Source organism: Salmo trutta, chromosome 15 (genome assembly GCF_901001165.1).
Source record: "Salmo trutta chromosome 15, fSalTru1.1, whole genome shotgun sequence".
Classification (NCBI taxonomy): domain Eukaryota; kingdom Metazoa; phylum Chordata; class Actinopteri; order Salmoniformes; family Salmonidae; genus Salmo; species Salmo trutta.
The window spans coordinates 65,561,856-65,582,594 of NC_042971.1; the positions used below are offsets into that span (position 1 = coordinate 65,561,856).

The 20,739-nt window shown below is 43.7% G+C and overlaps 1 protein-coding gene across 1 annotated transcript; it reads left to right on the forward strand.

Annotated features, from left to right (window-relative positions):
• Positions 1-14,433: 14,433 nt before the first annotated feature.
• Positions 14,434-14,970, forward strand: LOC115148360 (ATP synthase subunit a-like). The gene has a single exon (XM_029690270.1). It carries the CDS (start codon positions 14,434-14,436, stop codon positions 14,968-14,970), a length of 537 nt encoding a protein of 178 aa, XP_029546130.1.
• The last annotated feature ends 5,769 nt before the right edge of the window (positions 14,971-20,739 follow it).

Sequence of the window (20,739 nt, forward strand, 5' to 3'; positions counted from 1 at the left end):
AAACACAATAACTTCTCAAAAACCCACCTAAACAACCCTAAATCCTGGGGGGGAGGAATGTTCTGGAAAAATGAAATAAAATTAGAGCTCTTTGACAATACAGATCATTTCTGTGTTTTACTGAATTAAACACTCAATTAAAAGAACAGCTTCCCTACAAGCAAAGAGGTTTCATAATGCTGTGGGGTTGTTTTGATGCCTTCCGGTACCGGAGGGCCTTGAACGTGTGCAAGGGATAAAATCAGCAGATTATCAGGTGTTTTGAAGTCCAATGTTCAAACCAGCGTGCCAAAAACTGGGTCTCCGTTGAAGTTTACGGGTCTTGCCAGTAGAAAAGGTGCAGTAATCAATCAATCAATCAAATGTATTTATAAAGCCCTTTTCTACATCAGCTGATGTCACAAAGTGCTGTACAGAAACCCAGCCTAAAACCCCAAACAGCAAGCAATGCAGATGTAGAAGTACAGTGGCTAGGAAAAACTCCCTAGAAAGGTGAGAACCTAGGAAGAAACCTAGAGAGGAACCAGGCTCTGATGGGTGGCCAGTCCTCTTCTGGCTGTGCCGCGTGGAGATTATAAGAGTACATGGCCATTTAAGGCCAGATTGTTCTTCAAGATGTTCAAATGTACATAGCTGACCAGCAGGTTCAAATAATAATCACAGTGGTTGTAGAGGGGGCAACAGGTCAGCACCTCAGGAGTAAATGTCAGTTGGTTTTTCATAGCCATGCATTCAGCGGTAGAGAGAGAGAGTCGAAAACAGCAGGTCCGGGACAAGGTAGCACGTCCGGTGAACAGGTCAGGGTTCTCTAGCCGCAGGCAGAACAGTTGAAACTGGAGCAGCAGAACGACCAGGTGGACTGGGGACAGCCAGGAGTCATCAAGCCAGGTAGTCCTGAGGCATGGTCCTTTGGCTCAGGTCCTCCGGGAGGGGAGGGAGAGAGAGAGAGAATTAGAGGGAGCATACTTAAATTAAACAGGACACCAGATAAGACAGGAGAAATACACCATATATAATAGACTGACCCTAGCCCCCCATCACATAGACTATTTCAGCATAGATACTGGAGGCTGAGACGGGTGGATCGGGGGACACTGTGACCCCGTCCGACGATACCCCCGGGACCGAACCAACCAGGCAGAGTATAACCCCACCCACTTTGCCAAAGCACAGCCCCCACACCACTAGAGGGATATCAACAGACCAGGCTGAGTATAGACCCCACACCACTAGAGGGATATCAACAGACCAGGCTGAGTATAGTCCCCACATCACTAGAGGGATATCAACAGACCAGGCTGAGTATAGACCCCACACCACTAGAGGGATATCAACAGACCAGGCTGAGTATAGTCCCCACACCACTAGAGGGATATCAACAGACCAGGCTGAGTATAGCCCACGGACATCTTCACACCACGAGCCCGAGGTGGCGCAAAACCGGACAGGAAGATCACGTCTGTGACTCCACCCACTCAAGTGACGCACCCCTCCTAGGGACGGCATGGAAGAGCACCAGTAAGCCAGTGACTCAGTCCCTGTAATAGGGTCAGAGGCAGAGAATCCCAGTGGAGAGAGGGGAACCGTCCAGGCAGGGACAGCAAGGGCAGTTTGTCGCTCCAGTGCCTTGCCGTTCACCTCGCACCCCTGGGCCAGACTACACTCAATCATAGGACCTACTGAAGAGATGAGTCTTCAGTAAAGACTTAAAGGTCGAGACCGAGTCTGCGTCTCTCACATGGATAGGCAGACCATTCCATAAAATGGATCTCTATAGGAGAAAGCCCTAGAATTTGTCACATACACATGGTTAGCAGTGTGTAGCGAAATGCTTGTGCTTCTAGTTCCGACAGTGCAGTAATATCTAACAAGTAATCTAACAATCCCCAACAATTAATACACACACATCTAAAGGGGTGAATGAGAATATGTACATGTAAGTATATGGATGAGCGATGACCGAGCGGCATAGGCAAGGTGCAATAGATGGTGTAAAATACAGTATATACATGTGATATGAGTAATGTAAGATATGTAAACATTACAATTTGGCATTATTTAGAGTGGCATTGTATAAAGTGACTAGTGATCCATTTAGTGGCCAGTGATTGGGTCTGTATGTAGGCAGCAGCCTCTCTGAGTTAGTGATGGCTGTTTAACAGTCTGATGGCTGCTAAACAGGAGGCCTGCGTCTTGTGACCGTGGCGTACGTGTAGATATGTATGACAGGACCAAATCGGAAAGCTAGGTAGGAGCAAGCCCATGTAATGCTTTGTAGGTTAACAGTAAAACCTAGAAATCAGCCCTAGCCAACAGCTTTTTCAAAATCATTTTAGCGGAATGGAAGATTCAATATAGGCCGATAGTTTTTTTGTGCATTTTCCAGCTTTATTACTGCCACATTTAGTGAGTTTGGTACACATCCGGTGGATAGAGAGCCGTTTATTATGTTCAACAAATGAGGGCCAAGCACAGGAAGCAGCTCTTTCAGTAGTTTAGTTGGAAGCTCTTGACTTTGACCAGCACAAATATATCCTGTGGCGTTCTGCATCGAATAGCCCCCGTGATATGCAACTTTTCAGCGAAGTTAGGAACAAATATACACAAGCAGTTAGAAAAGCTAAGGCTAGCTTTTTCAAACAGAAATTTGCATCCTGTAGTACTAACTCAAAAAAGTTCTGGGACACTGTAAAGTCCATGGAGAATAAGAGCACCTCCTCCCAGCTGCCCACTGCTCTGAGGCTAGGAAACACAGTTACCACCGATAAATCCACTATAATTGAGAATTTCAATAAGCATTTTTCTACAGCTGGCCATGCTTTCCACCTGGCTACCCCTACCCCGGTCAACTGCCCGGCACCCTCCACAGCAACCCCCCAAAGCCCCCACCATTTCTCCTTCACCCAAATGCAGATAGCTGATGTTCTGAAAGAACTGCAAAATCTGGACCCATACAAATCAGCCGGGCTAGACAATCTGTACCCTCTCTTTCTTAAATGATCTGCCGAAATTGTTGCAACCCCTATTACTAGACTGTTCAACCTCTCTTTCGTATCGCCTGAGATTCCCTAAGATTGGAAAGCTGCCACGGTCATCCCCCTCTTCAAAAGGTGTGACACTCTAGACCCAAACTGCTACAGACCTATATCTATCCTACCCTGTCTTTCTAAGGTCTTCGAAAGCCAAGTTAACAAACAGATCACCAACCATTTCGAATCCCACCGTACCTTCTCAGCTATGCAATCTGGCTTCCAAGCTGGTCATGGGTGCACCTCAGCCACTCTCAAGGTCCTAAACGATATCATAACCGCCATCGATAAAAGACAATACTGTGCAGCCATCTTCATCGACCTGGCCAAGGCTTTCGACTCTGTCAATCACCACATTCTTATTGGCAGACTCGACAGCCTTAGTTTCTCAAATGATTGCCTCGCCTGGTTTACCAACTACTTCTCTGATAGAGTTCAGTGTGTCAAATCGGAGGGCCTGTTGTCCGGACCTCTGGCAGTCTCTATGGGGGTGCCACAGGGTTCAATTCTCGGGCCGACTCTCTTCTCTGTATACATCAATGATGTTGCTCTTGCTGCTGGTGATTCTCGGATCCACCTCTACGCAGACGACACCATTCTGTATACTTCTGGCCCCTCTGTGGACACTGTGTTAACTAACCTCCAGACAAGCTTCAATGCCATACAACTCTCCTTCCGTGGCCTCCAACTGCTCTTAAACGCAAGTAAAACTAAATGCATGCTCTTCAACCGATCGCTGCCTGCACCTGCCCGCCCATCCAGCATCACTACTCTGGACGGTTCTGACTTAGAATATGTGGACAACTACAAATACCTTGGTGTCTGGTTAGACTGTAAACTCTCCTTCCAGACTCACATCAAACATCTCCAATCCAAAGTTAAATCTAGAATTGGCTTCCTATTTCGCAACAAAGCATCCTTCACTCATGCTGCCAAACATACCCTCGTAAAACTGACCATCCTACCGATCCTCGACTTCGGTGATGTCATCTATAATATAGCCTCCAACACTCTACTCAACAAACTGGATGCAGTCTATCACAGTGCCATCCGTTTTGTCACCAAAGCCCCATACACTACCCACCATTGCGACCTGTACGCTCTCGTTGGTTGGCCCTCGCTTCAAACTCGTCGCCAAACCCACTGGCTACAGATTATCTACAAGTCTTTGCTAGGTAAAGCCCCGCCTTATCTCAGCTCACTGGTCACCATAGCAGCACCCACTCGTAGCACGCACTCCAGCATGTATATCTCACTGGTCACCCCCAAAGCCAATTCCTCCTTTGGTCGTCTTTCCTTCCAGTTCTCTGCTGCCAATGACTTGAACGAACTGCAAAAATCTCTGAAGCTGGAGACTCATATCTCCCTCACTAGCTTTAAGCACCAGCTGTCAGAGCAGCTCACAGATCACTGCACCTGTACATAGCCCATCTGTAAACAGCCCATCTATCTACCTACCTCATCCCCATACTGTATTTATTTATTTATTTATCTTGCTCCTTTGCACCACAGTATCTCTACTTGCACATTCATCTTCTGCACATCTACCATTCCAGTGTTTAATTTCTATATTGTAATTACTTCGCCACCATGGCCTATTTATTGCCTTTACTTACCTCATTTGCACTCACTGTATATAGACTTTTTGTTTTCTTTTGTTCTACTGTATTATTGACTGTATGTTTTGTTTATTACATGTGTAACTCTGTGTTGTTGTATGTGTCGAACTGCTTTGCTTTATCTTGGCCAGGTCACTGTTGCAAATGAGAACTTGTTCTCAACTAGCCTACCTGGTTAAATAAAGGTGAAATAAGTCTTAAATATATATATATATATATATTGGCAGTTATCTTTGCCAAAGGCTGTGAAACCAACTACTATCTCCGGGGTGCCAATAATATCCATTTACAAAAATAAAATTGGTTCTGCAATGTAGAAAAATCAAATAAGAAGGTGCGGTGACCAAAAGTTATATTTTAATTATTTAAATGTAAACTTATTTTAGAATCATTTTTTTAAAGAAAAGTGCAAGGATGCCAATATTTTCCACTTTAATCAGATGCTATCATATATGATTGTTTCATCCATTTGAATACAGGGGATATCATAGGCCACTAGATTAGTTGACTACTGCAGAGTAACCCTAATTTTCTCTCCTGGATCACTCACATTGGTATTCACTATTACACGTGCTGTCACGAGTGCTAGGATTGGTGGTAGGAGTCAGGCACAGAGAGAGCAGAGGTAGGTAACAAAATGAGATTTATTTTCTCCAATAACACGGTCCACGCCAACACAACAGGCGTGTGAAACAAAACGACCAACCCAATAACCAACGGGCACACAGTCCGGAAAGAAAATAAATCCAATAGGATCGCCAGCACATCCAAATAGCAAACTGACGATAAAATAATCCCGCACAAACCTGGGCGGGCTAAACAGGCTTAAATAAACCAAAATCAAGACACACAAAAAGAACAGGTGCAACCAATAAGACATACCAACAGAAAAGGAAAAAGGGATCAGCGGCGGCTAGTAGGTCGGCGACAACGACCGCCGAGCGCCGCCCGAGCAGGCAGGGGAGCCGCCTTCGGTGGGATTCGTGACAGTACCCCCCTCCTGACGCGCGGCTCCCGCAGCGCGCCGCCACCGACCTCGAGGGCGACCCGGAGGACGAGGCGCAGGGTGATCCCCATGAAGGCGGTGGAAATCCCTCAGTAGTGAGGGGTCCAAAATGTCCTTCCTAGGTACCCAGAACCTCTCCTCCGCGCCGTACCCCTCCCAGTCGATGAGGTACTGTAGGCCCCCCACCCGACGTCTGGAGTCCAGAATGGCGCGTATCCTATACGCCGGGGACCCCCCAATGTCCAGAGGGGGCGGAGGGACCTCCGGCACCTCACCTTCCTGCAGGGGACCAGCCACCACCGGCCTGAGGAGAGACACATGAAACGAGGGGTTAATACGGTAGTAAGATGGAAGTTCTAACCGGTAACACACCTCGTTTATCCTTCCAAAGTTGTGGCAAAATGGCTTAAGGACAACAAAGTCAAGGTATTGTTGTTTCCTTTCCACTCGTCTCCTCCCCGGATACGCACACTGCCAGGTCTCTGACCTCCTCCCTATAGGCTGTCTCATCATTGTCGGTGATCAGGCCTACCACTCTTGTGTCGATTACAAACGTAATGATGGTGTTGGAGTCGTGCTTGGCCATGTAGTCATGAGTGAACAGGGAGTACAATAGGGGACTGAGCACGCACCCCTGAGGGGCCCCCATGTTGAGGATCAGCGTGGCAGATGTGTTGTTACCTACCCTTACCACCTGGGGGCGGCCCGTCAGGAAGTGCAGGATCCAGTTGCAGAGGGATGTGTTTAGTCCCAGGGTCCTTAGCTTAGTGATGAGCTTTGAGGGCACTATGGTATTGAACGCTGAGCTGTAGTCAATGAATAGCATTCTCACATAGGTGTTCCTTTTGGGAAAGGGCAGTGTGGAGTGCAATAGAGATTGCATCATCTGTGGATCTGTTTGGGCGGTATGCAAATTGGAGTGGGTCTAGGGTTTCTGGGATGATGGTGTTGATGTGAGCCATGACCAGCCTTTTGAAGCACTTCATGGCTACAGACGTGAGTGCTACGGGTCGGTAGTCAATTAGGCAGGCTACGTTGGTGTTCTTGGGCAGAAGAGAAGAGAAGCTTCTTTTGTGATTGATTGCACCAACTTCTTTTTGATTTTGGCCAGCCCGGGGAATATACTGTACTGTTGTTACTGCTTAATCTGAACCCCAGTGAAATAGACTGACTCAGTTATATTTCTATGGAGAACCTCTGTAGAGTGAGAAAGAGCAGTCTGTGGTGACTGTATGACTGTGATGTTCGTGATGTATGTTCATTTGCATCAGAGAAAAGATTAATCAGATTTCTGTAATTTAATCTAGTGTGCATTTTAAATTTAGAATCAAAGGCTCTCAGTTGTTGTTAGCCAACCAGCCAAACCAAGCCTAGTGTCATAAGATTCGTCTTCTGAGGAGGAAGAAATATCGGACCAATACGCAGCGTGGTAAGTGTCCATACTTATACTTTTATTTAAATGTGAATACTGAAACAAAACAAGAAAACGAACGACAGTCCTGTAAGGTAACCTAACTATACATTGAGACAACCACCCACAAACACAAGAGAAAATAAACCAACTTAAATATGGCCTCCAATTAGAAGCAACGACAACCAGCTGCTTCTAATTGGAGGTCGTTCCCAAAACTAACATAGAAATAGACAAACTAGAATACCCACATAGAAATACAAAACATAGAACATAAACCAAAAACCCCGAAACACACAAAACAAACACACCCCTGCCACATTCTGACCAACCACAAAATTACCCCTTTACTGGTCAGGACGTGACAGTACCCCCCCCCAAAGGTGCAGACCCCGAATGCACCTGAAACAAAAAATTACCAAAACAATAAAACCAAACTAAAGGGAGGGAAGGGAGGGTGGCCACCGTCACCGACGGTTCCTGTGCTACACCCCCCCCTTCCCAAACCTCCACCCACGGAGGTGGCTCTGGCTTAATCCCCACTCTAACCTGTCCACCCCCGCTGAAGGCTTAGGGCTGTAGCACGACTCTGGGAGCAACGGACTGGCGGGCGACTGGCTGCGACGGACTGGCGGGCGACTCTGGCTGCGACGGACTGGCGGGCGACTGGCTGCGACGGACTGGCGGGCGACTGGCTGCGACGGACTGGTGGGCGACTCTGGCTGCGCCGGACTGGCGGGCGACTCTGGCTGCGCCGGACTGGCGGGCGACTGGCTGCGACGGACTGGTGGGCGACTCTGGCTGCGCCGGACTGGCGGGCGACTCTGGCTGCGCCGGACTGGCGGGCGAGCCAAAAAGGCCCTTCCCTTGTAGTTTGAAATTCAGTTCATTCATGAGGGCCATGACGTCCAAGGTGAAGGCAAAATCAGCCAACCATTCTTTATCTTGCAGTTGAGGGAAATCCACATATTTTCCTTTCATTTGCAAAAACTCAGCAATCTCCGACTTCAGGTCCCACGCCCTTTTAAGCACCTTCCCCAAACTCAGCCATCTCACGTTTGTGTGGTAGGGGAGATCTGCATGACCCAACTCTGTCTCTTCCAACAGTGAGACAATTTGTCTGGGGTTTAAAGATTTAGCTCTTATGAAGTGTATCACTTTAGTGACTGTATCCACAACATGGCTCATTTTCAGAACACATTTACAGAGAACCTCCTGATGAATAATGCAATGCAGGAAAATCCTTTTCTGATCTGGGTTCAGCTCAGCTACTTGATCTTGTATCCTTTTCAAAAGGCCAACGTTTTTTCCTGTCAACTTTGGGCACCCATCAGTGGTCACACTGGATAACTTTTCAAAACTCAGTCCCAGCTTTGCCACACACTTATTAACCTCGTCTATTAAATCTTTCCCTGTGGTTGTGCTCTTCATTGACTGCACTGAAACAAGCTCCTCTGTAATTTCAAAGTCTGAGGTTCTGCCTCGTAAGAATATCAACAACTGTGCTGTTTCACGTGCATCACTGCTCTCATCCAGGGCCGAGGAGAAATAGGTGAAATCCTTTACCTTGTCTTTCAACTGTTGCTCCATCAACACGCCGTGTCACTGTTCGTCTTGACGAGGAAACATTTCAAAAATCTCTTTCTTGTTGGGACAAAGTATTGCTGCAGAGTCAATTAAACATTCTTTAATGAATTCGCAGTCAGCGAATGGCTTGCTATTTTTAGCAATTTTGTGGGACAGTACACACAGTTGAAGTCGGAAGTTTACATACACCTTAGCCAAATACATTTAAATTCAGTTTTTCACAATTCCTGACATTTAATCCTAGTAAGAATGTCCTGTCTTAGGTCAGTTAGGATCACCACTTTATTTTAAGAATGTGAAATGTCAGAATAACAGAGAATGATTTATTTAAGCTTTTATTTCTTTCATCACATTCCCAGTGGGTCAGAAGTTTACATACACTCAATTAGTATTTGGTAGCATTGCCTTTAAATTGTTTAACTTGGGTCAAACGTTTCGGGTAGCCTTCCACAAGCTTCCCACAATAAGTTGGGTGAATTTTGGCCCATTCCTCCTGACAGAGCTGGTGTAACGAAGTCTGGTTTCTAGGCCTCCTTGCTCGCACACGCTTTTTCAGTTCTGCCCACAAATGTTCTATAGGATTGAGGTCAGGGCTTTGTGATGGCCACTCCAATACCTTGACTTCGTTGTCCTTAAGCCATTTTGCCACAACTTTGGAAGTATGCTTGGGATCATTGTCCATTTGGAAGACCCATTTGTGACCAAGCTTTAACTTCCTGACTGATGTCTTGAGATGTTGCTTCAATATATCCACATAATTCTCCCTCCTCATGATTCCATCTATTTTGTGAAGTGCACCAGTCCCTCCTGCAGCAAAGCACCCCCACAACATGATGCTGCCACCCCCATGCTTCACGGTTGGTATGGTGTTCTTCGGCTTGCAAGCCTCCCCTTTTTCCTCCAAACATAACAATGGTCATTATGTCCAAACAGTTCTATTTTTGTTTCATCAGACCAGAGGACATTTCTCCAAAAAGTACGATCTTTGTCTCCATGTGCAGTTGCAAACCGTAGTCTGGCTTTTTTATGGTGGCTTTGGAGCAGTGGCTTCTTCGTTGCTGAGCGGCCTTTCAGGTTATGTCAATATAGGACTCATTTTACTGTCGATATAGATACTTTTTGTACCTGTTTCCTCCAGCATCTTCACAAGGTCCTTTGCTGTTGTTCTGGGATTGATTTGCACTTTTCGCACCAAAGTACGTTCATCTCTAGGAGACAGAACGCATCTCCTTCCTGAGCGGTATGACGGCTGCGTGGTCCCATGGTGTTTATACTTGTGTACTATTGTTTGTACAGATGAACGTGGTACCTTCAGGCGTTTGGAAATTGCTCCCAAGGATGAACCAGACTTCTGGAGGTCAATTTTGTTTTCTGAGGTCTTGGCTGATTTCTTTTGATTTTCCCATGATGTCAAGCAAAGAGGCACTGAGTTTGAATGTAGGCCTTGAAATACATCCACATGTGCACATCCAATTGACTCAAATGATGTCACTTAGCCTATCAGAAGCTTCTAAAGAATTTTCCAAGCTGTTTAAAGACTGTCAACTTAGTGTATGTAAACTTCTGACCCACTGGAATTGTGATACAGTGAATTATAAGTGAAATAATCTATCTGTAAACAATTGTTGCGTCATGCACAAAGTAGATGTCCTAACTGACTTGCCAAAACTATAGTTTGTTAACAAGAAATTTGTGGAGTGGTTGAAAAATGTGTTTTAATGACTCCAACCTACGTGTATGTAAACTTATGACTTCAACTGTAGCTAGCTCTCGCAATTCTGTTGTTTGCTGAATGCAGTTTTGTGAAAAGTCCTTACTGCTTTTGCAACTGCAACTTTTTTGATGCACTTGCCCTCTGCTCAGAAGACATATTCCTATATTTCTCTGCATGCTTCGTCTGGAAGTGTCGGGACAAGTTGTAGTCTTTCAAGACAGCGATGCTCTCTTTGCACACTATAATCACACGGCTTTCCCTGATTCCTCAATAAATACATATTTCAATGTTCACTCTTGCTGCAACACCCAAAATTCATTGTCTACATTTGCTTTTCTTTTAAAAAATATATTTTTTGCCATTTCTAGTGTCACGTCCTGACCATAGACAGCCCTTGGTTCTCTAGGGTGTTGTAGGTTAGGGCGTGACTAGGGGGGTGTTCTAGTTGATATATTTCTATGTTTGGGTTTGAATATGGTTCCCACTTAGAGGCAGCTGATTATCGTTGTCTCTGATTGGGGATCATACTTAAGGTGTCCCTGTTCCCACCTGTATTTGTGGGATATCGTTTTGGTGTCCCTGTTCCCACCTGTATTTGTGGGATATTGTTTTGGTGTCCCTGTTCCCACCTGTATTTGTGGGATATCGTTTTGGTGTCCCTGTTCCCACCTGTATTTGTGGGATATTGTTTTGGTGTCCCTGTTCCCACCTGTATTTGTGGGATATCGTTTTGGTGTCCCTGTTCCCACCTGTATTTGTGGGATATCGTTTTGGTGTCCCTGTTCCCACCTGTATTTGTGGGATATCGTTTTGGTGTCCCTGTTCCCACCTGTATTTGTGGGATATTGTTTTGGTGTCCCTGTTCCCACCTGTATTTGTGGGATATCGTTTTGGTGTCCCTGTTCCCACCTGTATTTGTGGGATATTGTTTTGGTGTCCCTGTTCCCACCTGTATTTGTGGGATATCGTTTTGGTGTCCCTGTTCCCACCTGTATTTGTGGGATATCGTTTTGGTGTCCCTGTTCCCACCTGTATTTGTGGGATATTGTTTTGGTGTCCCTGTTCCCACCTGTATTTGTGGGATATCGTTTTGGTGTCCCTGTTCCCACCTGTATTTGTGGGATATCGTTTTGGTGTCCCTGTTCCCACCTGTATTTGTGGGATATTGTTTTGGTGTCCCTGTTCCCACCTGTATTTGTGGGATATCGTTTTGGTGTCCCTGTTCCCACCTGTATTTGTGGGATATCGTTTTGGTGTCCCTGTTCCCACCTGTATTTGTGGGATATTGTTTTGGTGTCCCTGTTCCCACCTGTATTTGTGGGATATCGTTTTGGTGTCCCTGTTCCCACCTGTATTTGTGGGATATCGTTTTGGTGTCCCTGTTCCCACCTGTATTTGTGGGATATTGTTTTGGTGTCCCTGTTCCCACCTGTATTTGTGGGATATCGTTTTGGTGTCCCTGTTCCCACCTGTATTTGTGGGATATCGTTTTGGTGTCCCTGTTCCCACCTGTATTTGTGGGATATTGTTTTGGTGTCCCTGTTCCCACCTGTATTTGTGGGATATCGTTTTGGTGTCCCTGTTCCCACCTGTATTTGTGGGATATTGTTTTGGTGTCCCTGTTCCCACCTGTATTTGTGGGATATCGTTTTGGTGTCCCTGTTCCCACCTGTATTTGTGGGATATCGTTTTGGTGTCCCTGTTCCCACCTGTATTTGTGGGATATCGTTTTGGTGTCCCTGTTCCCACCTGTATTTGTGGGATATCGTTTTGGTGTCCCTGTTCCCACCTGTATTTGTGGGATATCGTTTTGGTGTCCCTGTTCCCACCTGTATTTGTGGGATATTGTTTTGGTGTCCCTGTTCCCACCTGTATTTGTGGGATATCGTTTTGGTGTCCCTGTTCCCACCTGTATTTGTGGGATATCGTTTTGGTGTCCCTGTTCCCACCTGTATTTGTGGGATATTGTTTTGGTGTCCCTGTTCCCACCTGTATTTGTGGGATATCGTTTTGGTGTCCCTGTTCCCACCTGTATTTGTGGGATATCGTTTTGGTGTCCCTGTTCCCACCTGTATTTGTGGGATATTGTTTTGGTGTCCCTGTTCCCACCTGTATTTGTGGGATATTGTTTTGGTGTCCCTGTTCCCACCTGTATTTGTGGGATATTGTTTTGGTGTCCCTGTTCCCACCTGTATTTGTGGGATATTGTTTTGGTGTCCCTGTTCCCACCTGTATTTGTGGGATATTGTTTTGGTGTCCCTGTTCCCACCTGTATTTGTGGGATATCGTTTTGGTGTCCCTGTTCCCACCTGTATTTGTGGGATATTGTTTTGGTGTCCCTGTTCCCACCTGTATTTGTGGGATATCGTTTTGGTGTCCCTGTTCCCACCTGTATTTGTGGGATATTGTTTTGGTGTCCCTGTTCCCACCTGTATTTGTGGGATATTGTTTTGGTGTCCCTGTTCCCACCTGTATTTGTGGGATATCGTTTTGGTGTCCCTGTTCCCACCTGTATTGTGGGATATCGTTTTGGTGTCCCTGTTCCCACCTGTATTTGTGGGATATCGTTTTGGTGTCCCTGTTCCCACCTGTATTTGTGGATATCGTTTTGGTGTCCCTGTTCCCACCTGTATTTGTGGGATATCGTTTTGGTGTCCCTGTTCCCACCTGTATTTGTGGGATATCGTTTTGGTGTCCCTGTTCCCACCTGTATTTGTGGGATATCGTTTTGGTGTCCCTGTTCCCACCTGTATTTGTGGGATATCGTTTTGGTGTCCCTGTTCCCACCTGTATTTGTGGGATATCGTTTTGGTGTCCCTGTTCCCACCTGTATTTGTGGGATATTGTTTTGGTGTCCCTGTTCCCACCTGTATTTGTGGGATATTGTTTTGGTGTCCCTGTTCCCACCTGTATTTGTGGGATATCGTTTTGGTGTCCCTGTTCCCACCTGTATTTGTGGGATATCGTTTTGGTGTCCCTGTTCCCACCTGTATTTGTGGGATATCGTTTTGGTGTCCCTGTTCCCTCCTGTATTTGTGGGATATCGTTTTGGTGTCCCTGTTCCCACCTGTATTTGTGGGATATCGTTTTGGTGTCCCTGTTCCCACCTGTATTTGTGGGATATCGTTTTGGTGTCCCTGTTCCCACCTGTATTTGTGGGATATCGTTTTGGTGTCCCTGTTCCCACCTGTATTTGTGGGATATCGTTTTGGTGTCAGTGCATTCAGCGCCACGTAGTTCACGTTTCGTTGTTTGTTTATTGTTTTTGTTTAAGTTTCACTTTAAATAAAGATGTGGAACTCAACTCACGCTGCGCCTTGGTCCGTCCATTACAACGATCTTGACATCTAGCTAGCTACTATTTGTAACTGTGACATGTGTGTCAGCCTGTCAGTCACTATCTGTCCTCGTGCAGTTGTTATTTATACGTGCCTGGTCTAACTGGTCTACTACTGAAATGATAGCACACTATGGTCTAACTGGTTTACTGAAATGATAACACACTATGGTCTAACTGGCCTACTGAAATGATAGCACACTATGGTCTAACTGGTCTGCTGAAATGATAGCACACTATGGTCTAACTGGTCTACTACTGAAATGATAACACACTATGGTCTAACTGGTCTGCTGAAATGATAGCACACTATGGTCTAACTGGTCTGCTGAAATGATAGCACACTATGGTCTAACTGGTCTACTACTGAAATGATAACACACTATGGTCTAACTGGTCTGCTGAAATGATAGCACACTATGGTCTAACTGGTCTGCTGAAATGATAGCACACTATGGTCTAACTGGTCTACTACTGAAATGATAACACACTATGGTCTAACTGGTCTATGACTGAAATTATAGGCATTTTACTTCTTAGAATGATCATAAGCTACATAGAAACTGATAGGAACTTTACTTCTTAGAATGATCATAAGCTTTATATAATTTTTTTTATTTAAGAAAATGCCTTTAAATGTGACAATCTTTGGGACCAAATACATTTTGATATTTTCTCTCCGAGCTAATTTTTCTCCCATCCTTTAGAATCTAAAGTGCATCATAACTTAATGCCCCTGCTAGTCTTTGTTGTCTTCTTCTACTGCTTTGTTGTCTTCTTCTACTGCTTTGTTGTCTTCTTCTACAGCTTCGTTGTCTTCTTCTACTGCTTTGTTGTCTTCTTCTACTGCTTTGTTGTCTTCTTCTACAGCTTCGTTGTCTTCTTCTACTGCTTTGTTGTCTTCTTCTACTGCTTCGTTGTCTTCTTCTACTGCTTTGCTGTCTTCTACTGCTTTGTTGTCTTCTTCTACAGCTTTGTTGTCTTCTTCTACTGCTTTGCTGTCTTCTTCTACTGCTTTGTTGTCTTCTTCTACTGCTTTGCTGTCTTCTTCTACAGCTTCGTTGTCTTCTTCTACTGCTTCGTTGTCTTCTTCTACAGCTTCGTTGTCTTCTTCTACTGCTTTGTTGTCTTCTTCTACAACTTTGTTGTCTTCTTCTACTGCTTTGTTGTCTTCTTCTACTGCTTCGTTGTCTTCTTCTACTGCTTTGTTGTCTTCTTCTACTGCTTTGTTGTATTGTCGTGTTATTATTGCTATAGGGCAAACTAATCACATTGTTCAAGAGAAAAGGAACCGTCTAAGGTTGCATCCCTAATGGCAGCCTATTCCCTATACCGGGGTTTCCCAAACTCGGTCCAGGTCTGGGAATGAAGCTTTGTTTGAGCTAGTCAGTGTTACCATGCTATGATGCTATCATGCCATCTCTCTGTGGGTCTAGTACTGTTAGTGGGTCAGTCTACCCTGAACTCCCCAGTCTGGTCCCAGACCTATGCCAGCTGTATAGGTAACTCCTATGGTTGTTGTTTGTCAAACATGATTGTAATGACCATAGGAGTTGGCAAGATGGCACAAACTGATCTGGGAAAATGCTATCACCACTCTGCAACCAGGTAGTCAGCCAGACTGCTACCAAAAACAACACAACTTGAGAATACCAGATATGGGTTCAAATTGTATTTATTTTTGGTTTAAATACTTTAACTTGCCTGGCCCAAAAAAATGCAACAATAGAATAGTCCCAAAAGTGAAAACCCAAGCTCTGCCCAACTAGCACTTCAGGTAAGAAAAGGAATACTATTGAAACTCCAGTCTATGACTAACACAGACAACTTGAGGCCACACAATGTGGAAATATGCTAATACTAATTGATTTATTAATTGATTAATTGATTTTCATTCTGTTAGATCTCAGTAAGTAACCTGATTGAATAACATTTTGTGGCAAATGTGTTCTTTCCTCGGATCGGTCCGTCTCTGTTTAAGTTAGACCTTCTGTTGTGGTTCTGTACTCTGTTGTTTTGAAGGTTGTGCATATTGGGCAAGAATATACTAGATCTGCTGGAGGTTTTGGGATAGAATATACTAGATCTGCTGGGGGTTTTGGGATAGAATATACTGGATCTGCTGGGGGTTTTGGGATAGAATATACTGGATCTGCTGGGGGTTTTGGGATAGAATATACTAGATCTGCTGGGGGTTTGCTTGTACACAAAATTGTTTATTTTCCTCTCATTGGGATGTTCCCCTTTCTTTTTTGATCAAGTTAATAAAGTTTATTGAAACCATTAAGTGGCCATTGATATCATTGATATGAGTGTTGTCTATGTGTAAACTATAGTGGAGACTGGGGATAGTTATTAAACTATAGTGGAGACTGGGGATGGTTATTAAACTATAGTGGAGACTGGGGATGGTTATTAAACTATAGTGGAGACTGGGGATGGTTATTAAACTATAGTGGAGACTGGGGATGGTTATTTAACATTAGTGGCGACTGGGGATGGTTATTAAACTATAGTGGAGACTGGGGATGGTTATTAAACTATAGTGGAGACTGGGGATGGTTATTAAACATTAGTGGAGACTGGGGATGGTTATTAAACTATAGTGGAGACTGGGGATGGTTATTTAACATTAGTGGAGACTGGGGATGGTATTAAACTATAGTGGAGACTGGGGATGGTTAATAAACTATAGTGGAGACTGGGGATGGTTATTAAACTATAGTGGAGACTGGGGATGGTTATTAAACTATAGTGGAGACTGGGGATGGTTATTAAACATTAGTGGAGACTGGGGATGGTTATTAAACTATAGTGGAGACTGGGGATGTTATTAATATGTAATGTGATGTAATATGATGCAGAATCTAATCCAACATCCCTCCCGCTTATATGTCCAACTGTAACATGACGAGAATGATTTATTCATGTCAGAGATTTGAACCATAGCACATTAAAATAAACTGGTCAAATTATCAATTACTTAAATCCAAAACGTAACTAGGGGGCTTGGGGCTAGATTCAATCCCTATCGCAGGAGATCTGCGTTATAGAGTGATTGACATTTCATTTCAGATGGAGCCGACATATGCAGCGTTGACCGTGAACGCAGTCTCCGTGAACGTGAAAACATTGTCTTTTAAATTTACATCGCGCTATAGCACGGATATTCCGTGATACGGATTGAATCTAGGCCTAGGACCTGTTTTGGGAAAATCTCCCCACAACTATAACTACGAGGTGTACTATCCCTTTAAAGCCTGAGGTCTGATGTCACAATGTCTTTAAACACCTGGTAAAGTGTCTGTACACAAACAATAAGGAAAAAAGGAAGACGATGTCTTCAAGAAGAGATCCCCTAATAATCACTTGTGGCACCACCTGGTGGCCAATATTTGTAATTACGCCATCAAAAATTACACCTGGAAAATGGCTGATCTCACCAGCCTGTAAAAGCGGGAAATCTGTTCATCCGAATGGTCTCGTATATTGTCAAAAAGGTGTGTTTCTGAAATTCAATGCACGTAACGTAAGATGTCCTGAGACACCAGAATACTTTTTCAAAACAAATAACATAACATTTGGAAAAATATGTGAAATGTTTGTGATGTATATTTGCTGCCAAGGCAGCAGCTACTCTTCCTGGGGTCCAGCAACTTAAGTCAGTTACATACAGTTTAAAATACTACATTTCAGAACACCTTACCCAACACAGGCCACCACATATTTACAATACACATCCATGTGTACGTGTGTGTAGAGTGTGTGTGTGTCTGTATGTGAGTCTCTTCACAGTCCCCGCTGTTCCATAAGGTGTATTTTTACCTGTTTTTTAAATCTGATTCTACTGCTGCATCAGTTACCTGATGTGGAATAGAGTTCCATGTAGTCATGGCTCTATGTAGTACTGTGCGCCTCCCATAGTCTGTTCTGGACTTGAGGACTGTGAAGAGACCACTGGTGGCATGTCTTGTGGTGTATTAATGGTTGTCCAAGCTGTGTGCTAGTAGTTTAAATAGACACCTCCGGTGCATTCAGCTTGTCAACACAAAAACAAGTAATGATGAAGTCAATCTCTCCTCCACTTTGAGCCATGAGAGATTGACTTGCATGTCATTAATATTAGCTCTCCATGTACATTTAAGGGCCAGCCGTGCTGCCCTGTTCTGAGCCAATTGTAATTTTCCGAGGTCCCTCTTTGTGGCACCTGACCACACGACTGAACAGTAGTCCAGGTGCGACAAAACTAGAGCCTGTAGGACCTGCCTTGTTGATAGTGTTGTTAAGAAGGCAGAGCAGCGCTTTATTATGGACCGACTTCTCCCCATCTTAGCTACTGTTGTATCAATATGTTTTGACCAGGACAGTTTACAATCCAGGGTTACTCCAAGCACTTTAGTCACCTCAACTTGCTCAATTTCCACATTATTTATTACAAGATTTGGTTGAGGTTTATGGTTTAGTGGATGATTTGTCCCAAATAAAATGCTTTTAGTTTTTGAAATATTTAGGACTAACTAATTCCTTGCCACCCATTCTGAAACCAAATGCAGCTCTTTGTTAAGTGTTGCAGTCATTTCAGTCGCTGTAGTAGCTGGTGTGTATAGTGTTGAGTCATCCACATACAGTGGGGGGGAAAAGTATTTGGTCCCCTGCTGATTTTGTACGTTTGCCCACTGACAAAGAAACTATCAGTCTATAATTTTAATGGTAGGTTTACTTGAACAGTGAGAGACAGAATAACAACAAAAAATCCAGAAAAACGCATATCAAAAATGTTCTAAAATGATTTGCATTTTAATGAGGGAAATAAGTATTTGACCCCCTCTCAATCAGAAAGATTTCTGTCTCCCAGGTGTCTTTTATACAGGTAACAAGCTTCCATTAAGGGAAGAGGCTTCCATTAAGGAATATCCTCTGTGTTCTGTTAGACAGGTAACTCTTCATCCACACTATAACCGAAGGTGTAAAGCCATAACATATTACGTTTTTCCATCAGCGGACTATGATTGATAATGTCAAAAGCCGCACTGAAGTCTAACAAAACAGCCCCCACAATGTTTTTATCATAAATTTCTCTCAGCCAATCATCAGTCATTTGTGTAAGTGCTGTGCTTGTTGAATGTCTTTCCCTATAACCGTGCTGAAAGTCTGTTGTCAATTTGTTTACAGTAAAATAACATTGTATCTGTGTCACGTCCTGACCATAATATGTTATTTTCTATGGTAGAGTAGGTCAGGGCGTGACAGGGGGTGTTTTGTGTTTTTCTATGTTTTCTATATCTATGTTTAGTTCTAGTTTTCTATTTCCATGTTTTTTTGGGGGGGGATGATCTCCAATTAGAGGCAGCTGGTCCTCGTTGTCTCTAATTGGAGATCATACTTAAGTAGGTTTTTTTTGCACCTGTGTTTGTGGGTAGTTGTCTTCTGTTTAGTCTATGTACCTGACAGAACTGCGCTTTCGTGTTTCTCTTTGTTATTTTGTCTTTAGTGTTTTTGAGTTATAATAAATATTCATCATGAGCACTCAACATGCTGCGCTTTGGTCCCCTCTCTACGACAGCCGTTACAATCTGGTCAAACACAATTTATTCCATAAGTTTACTAAGGGTTGGTAACAGGCTGATTGCTCGGCTATTTGAGCCAGTAAAGGGGGCTTTACTATTCGTGGGTAGTGGAAGGACTTTAGCTTCCCTCCAGGCCTGAGGGCACACACTTTCTGGTAGGCTTAGATTGAAGATATGGCAAATAGGAGTAGCAATATCGTCCACTATTATCCTCAGTAATTTCCCATACAAGCTGTCAGACCCCGGTGGCTTGTCATTGTTGATAGACAACAATAATTGTTTCACCTCTTCCACACTTACTTTACAGAATTCAAAATTACAACACTTGTCTTTCATAATTTGATCAGTTATACTTGGATGTGTAGTGTCAGCGTTTGTTGCCGGGACGTCATGCCTTAGTTTGCTAATCTTTCCAATGAAAACATACATTACAGTGCAACACTGGCCATTAAAGATGCAGTCAGTCATGTCAGAAGCTAGCAGATTCATTACTTAACAACAACAGTTGTAAATTCTAATAAACGACATCACGTTTTCAAGTTCACTTTCTTAACTTTGTCTAACAACACTATCATGAATTTAGCAAAGAAGTTTGTTAGCACATTTTGTCACACTTGGCTTTAGCCATGGAGGGAGAAGGATCGCCTCGGACAGTGCAGCTGGGTTGCCTAGCAACACATGCCTGGGAGTCTGCACAGTGCAGACAAGATTCCCATGATTTGTGAATCTGTTCGGACCGAACAACTAGCACAACAGCTAAAAAGGTTTTGTAAAAAACATATGTCAGCTAATAAGGAGAACTATCTAACAAATAAATACATTATGGCATTCACTAATCATAAACTATTAATAAGAGACATTTTGGTACATTTGTGGACCAAATTTTTTACTTACTCAACTTAAGTGATGCAAATCACACATATGCATAGATTTAAAAATAAAAAATTGCAAAATCACGTCAATTTGTCTCTCCAGATATATGTTATTTGGCGTCTCCTTGAGCAGTACTAATCACTTAAAAATGTTCCATGCAAGGTTTCTAAAGGCTATTACGGTATATTTCTGGAGTGTTTATTTGATGGCCTTCATATCTATGAATGAATTTCAATGAAAAGCTTTAATAGGAAATAAGGAACATGGATTCTTTTGAAAAATTATTTAATATTAATATTCATCATTTTAGGAAGATAAAACACCTGTAAAGTAGAATAAATACCCAACGGCACCTTAAGCATATAAACGCTGTTACAAAAATACATAATAAAATGGCATTTTTTAAAGATATACAGAAGTCTATTGCAAAACAGGGTCTCAAGGGCCCGGAACCTGGTCTCAAGAGCCCGGAACCTGATCTCAAGGGCCCCCGAATCCCTTTTTGGTCTTGCCAGCATGTGGAGAAAGGGAAAGGAACATTTTGTGAAATAGGTTTATCTAAAGGGTTAGAGTTTATCTAACTGCATCAGATAAAA